Here is a 4,824-nt window from a genome sequence, read left to right on the forward strand (position 1 = left end):
TTTGTCGTTTACAAAAATGAAAGATGAGCGAACACGAGATTATTTTTCAAGAGAATGGTTAGAATGGAGCTTAACAAATATTTCAAAAAATATTTTACAAATAAAAAATGTTTTGCGGAAAAAAGAAATTTTACCCACAAAAAAAAGGGGCCGCAGTCAGGCCAAGCATAGGGCCCTGTTGAATGTGGGGGCCATGCAAACATTAAAACAATGCATAATGTTTTACTTTGTGTTTTCAGTTTTTTTACATTGTCAACATTCGCTTTCTGATTGAAGTAAGTTCACATACTCCGTTTCATTGTTTTTTCAGTGGAGCTGAATACTATAATATAATACTTATATATTTTTTATCTTTTTGTTTTTGCTATCTATATGTATTTTTCATTATTTTTATTTTTTGTTCCTTTTTGTTTGTTTGTTTGTTTTTTATTTATTTAAAAAAATTTGTCTTTTCTTTATTACTCTCAACCAATTAAAAGAAATTTAGAAAAAAAGAAATAGGATGATAAAATATAAAAAATTAATTTTTTTTTTTTTTAATTTTTTTGTATTTATTTTTTTCTTCCTTTTTTTTATTTAAAATATAATTTATAAGAAAATTTAATTAATATTCAAAAGATTTTGTATTATCTTACATGGTTTTTAAAAGCTATGCTATGTATGGTATATATTATGGGGCTTAGTGATAAGACGAATATAGTCTTCTTTTTGCTCCTGTCATGTAAATTTTTATTTATTTACTTAGTTAATGTAATTATATATATATATATATATATATACATGTATATATATATATATATATATATATATATATATATATATATATATATATATATATATATATATATATATATATATATATATATATATATATATATATATATATATATATATATATATAATAAAATTGCAAAACTGCTTATTTCATATTTTGTAATTCAAATGTACAACACTAGGACCAAAAATGGAGAAATGAACAAGATTTTTTAGAAAAATAGTCACAACAACATTTTTAGTCTTCAAAATGACTTTAACAAGAAATTACTTGTTAAAGGTTACTTTCAATATTACGTGTTGATAATACTATGATTTATTGATTTTTCTTACAGGATTTTTTTGATAAAAAAAAAAGTGGAATCCACAATCGGCACAATCATTTTTTTTTTTAAATTTTTTGTTAATTTGAAAAAGTTAAATGTTAAGTTTAAAAAACATTAGGATGCAAAAAATTATAAATAAAGTTGAAAAAATGTAAATGTAAAAACATTTTCAATTTTTTTTATTTTTATTTGTTAAATTAACAGAAACTTTATTTCCACTTTTCATATAAATCTGCACCAATATAAGAAAACATTATCCTTATAAACTATTTTTTAATTGTATAAATATTTATTTTCCGAATAAACCATACTTAATTGCACCATATAAATATACTGCCTAATTAAATTGCAATTCATTTTGTCAAATAAATATAAATTGAGGATTATTGCAGCAGGAAGCGAGACAACAATCCAACCTTACATGTAATTTTAAAAAAAGTTAATGCAACCAAACTCTAATCAATATAACTCCATCAAAATTGAACTAATTGATAAAAGCGAAAAGCTAGCATCTTTTTTGAAAAGTTCATCAAACGGTTGTTCTTGTTGTAATTTTATGGTGAAGTCTTGATGTCGCAGGAAATATCTAGGATAATTTGTAGATTCAAAAGAAACGTAGTTTGGGTAGTAATAATTTTTACGCATAATAAAAGAAGCATCATTTTTAAAAAGCTCGGAGTAAAGATCTACTTGGTTAAGCTTAAGGATAAAATTTTGATGACGTAGGTACTTAAGGCCATTAATTACCGACTGCAGAGAAACAGAGTCTTCTCGCCCGTTAAGTGCTAAAAGAATAAAAAGTATAATAATAAGAACTTCTACAAAAAGCTAAAAACAAAATAAAAGCATAGATGTGCAAAACATATTTTACAAAGTTCAAGAAACAATACCATAGCTACTTTATTTTGTCCGTAACTACTAACAACAATACCTTTAACAACGCGAAATTGATCTAAAGAATTTAAAATAATAGCTGCTGTATCATCGCTTCGAACTCCTATTCGATATCGCAGATAGTTATTGGACTGCAGTAAATATTGTTGTCCGATATATGCTTATGAAATAGAATTAATAAAACAATTATTTAATTAAAACAAATATTTATGTTTACATTTTTCAAAAAATATTCTAAAATAAATATTAATAAAATGTAGAATAGCTCTTTTTTTTTTGAAAAAGAAAAAACAACTTTATATTGTGGGCTTAAAAACATTTCGAAAAAATTAAACTTACAAATTCCAAGCTGTACAAGTCTAAAACTTGCATCTCTTCTAAAAAGTTCTTCTTGAGGTTGTTCTTTTTGTAGCTTCACTGTAAAGTCTTGATGTCTAAGAAAAAATCCAGGGTAGTTTGTGGACTCAAGTGAAACATAGCCAGGATAATACTTATTAGGGCAAATAATGAATGAAGCATCATTTTTGAAAAGGTCAGAGTAAAGGTCGACCTGATGTAACTTGAGAATAAAATCTTGATGACGAAGATACTTGTTGCTTTCCTTAACCGACTGAAAAGATACTGAGTCACTTCGTCCGTTTAATGCTGAAATAGTAAGGACTTAATATAAAATGGAATTCAATAAAAAAAAAAAAAATTTTGGAATTTTTCAAAACAAATTAAATTCTTCTAAAACAAATTCTATTTTTTAGATTGCATACCACCTTAATCGGTTAAAATTTGCAAGATTTTAAATTGATTTTTTTTAAAAAAACACGTAATACACTCGAATGGTTTTTATTTTAACTAATAAAATTTAACTAAATTGTTTTTTCTAATGTTTTTCGTACACACAACATTAGAAAACTCTTCTTTTTTGATTTATTTTTCGACTAAATTTAGTGCACTATTAAAAATAAGGTTAACATGATAAGTTAGTTTTAGATAAATATTTTATAATAAAACTTTATTTTACACATTATGTTTTTTTTTGTATTATATGTATTAAAACAACTTCAAAATGTATTCCACAGAGTAGAGTGCTCAATGTACTTAAAAGAACAGAGCAATTATAAATTAGTAGAAAATCACTTAACGAAATTTTTTTTTTTTGACCCTGTGTTTCATTAATAAAGGCTCGTCAGAAATCTTCTGATGAGTCTTTATTGATGAAACACAGTGTTAAATGAAAAAAAAATTTTGTTTAGTGATTTTGTTTAGTGGTTTATATATATATAAATATATATATATATATATATATATATATATATATATATATATATATATATATATATATATATATATATATATATAGTAAGTTTGATTAAGCTTTTTACCATACCATGAAAGTTTGCATTTCTATTCTAATTTTTAAATTGTACCTCTAACGATGCGATATTCCTCTGCGCTGAATAAAGCAATTCCAACTGTTGCATCACTTCTCACTCCAATTCGGTATTGTGGGTAGTTGTTGGATTCAAATGAGTAAATTTCTCCAATTTTTGCTGTTGAAATCAAAAAAAATTCAAAATAGTATTATTTTATTTAATACAAACTGATATTTGAGTAATTAAAATCTAAAAATTGATTTGGAAGCGGAAAAACTAATTTATAAACTTATTTTAAATATATATATATTTTTAAGAAAGTTATTTTTGCAAATTAAATATTATACGTTTGAGAACTGTTTGCTATATGTCTAAAAGAAATTACACAATGTCTTCAGTAAAAAGAAGTTTTGCATTACTGTAAAAAGAGTACAACCTTAATTAATTCATGTCCTTAAGATTTAAAATTAATCTATTGAGTAAGCAGTAATAGTTTAGCTCGTTTAATTAATACGAATACATCCAACATCTTTTCCAGTAGGCACGGTAAATTTTATAAACGTTCTTTTACGTTTTTATTAGGTTTAACCTAACAAAAACGTCTAAAGAACGTTTTAAAAACGTACCGTGCCTGTTAGATTTTTTAGTTTTTAAGTTTTCTTTGATGTTTGTATATTTTTTGAACTACTTTATTTCTGGATTGTAAAAATAAATATTATATATGAAGTTTTATGTTTTATTTATTTCGATTTTGACCTTTAAGAAGTAAATTTTTCATTGAAATTTTTTTTTGACTGGTCGCGATAACTCTGTGAAGGTTTTGGAGGACCACCATAGCCTAATGAATAAGCTGACCAAGTGAAACATGCATGACGTCAAAGTTAGCCTTATGGACAATACTTTGTTTTTAACTTAACAGCTTCATACGACTAAACAATTTTTTAATCCAAAAGTAAAGTTTAGGTTAGACTAAATAGTGATTTTCAAAATATAGTGATTGTTGAACATTAAAAGAACATTAAAAGAACAAAAAAAATTACCTTCCACAAATAAATAGATATAACTGGCAATCAAAAGTAGAATTACTTTGCTCATTTTTTTTTTAACTTTAATATTAAGTCTATCAAACAGTTTTTCACTCTATAAGAGAAAAAACCTTTAATAGTAAATTTTGTATAAATTTTCGTTTAAATACGTTTGATTTCATAACATGAATATCCGTTTTAGCAGATATTGAATAAAATATTCAAAATATATTGAATCACTTGATCCTAATTGTTTTATTAATATTTGTTAACTACGCCCACCTTTTGTAGTTAATGTAGCATAGATATACATATATATATATATAAATATATATATATATACATGTTTTTTTGTTTTTTTTTTATACGTTTTTTTTAATTTAGTATGTACTTGTCCAAGCGATATTACAGTTATATATATATATATATATATATATA

General features: G+C 23.9%; 1 protein-coding gene across 1 annotated transcript; it reads right to left on the reverse strand.

Annotated features, from left to right (window-relative positions):
* Positions 1-1,252: 1,252 nt before the first annotated feature.
* Positions 1,253-4,534, reverse strand: LOC136075493 (uncharacterized). Its single transcript, XM_065788846.1, has 5 exons — positions 4,402-4,534; positions 3,416-3,538; positions 2,334-2,639; positions 2,032-2,154; positions 1,253-1,885 (listed from the first exon to the last, which is right to left on the reverse strand). The coding sequence occupies exons 1-5, from the start codon at positions 4,454-4,456 to the stop codon at positions 1,560-1,562; spliced, it is 933 nt and encodes a 310-aa protein (XP_065644918.1). The 5' UTR covers positions 4,457-4,534; the 3' UTR covers positions 1,253-1,559.
* Between the last annotated feature and the right edge of the window lie 290 nt (positions 4,535-4,824).

The sequence above is a fragment of the Hydra vulgaris genome, chromosome 01, assembly GCF_038396675.1.
Source record: "Hydra vulgaris chromosome 01, alternate assembly HydraT2T_AEP".
NCBI classification, from domain to species: Eukaryota; Metazoa; Cnidaria; class Hydrozoa; order Anthoathecata; family Hydridae; genus Hydra; species Hydra vulgaris.

Coding starts and splice junctions, on each gene's coding strand:
- LOC136075493 (XM_065788846.1), bottom strand. CDS start 4,456: ATGAGCAAAGTAATTCTACTTTTGATTGCCAGTTATATCTATTTATTT. Junction 2,155..2,333: donor ACTTGTACAGCTTGGAATTT/GTAAGTTTAATT, acceptor CTATTTCATAAG/CATATATCGGACAACAATAT. Junction 1,886..2,031: donor TCAATTTCGCGTTGTTAAAG/GTATTGTTGTTA, acceptor TTATTCTTTTAG/CACTTAACGGGCGAGAAGAC.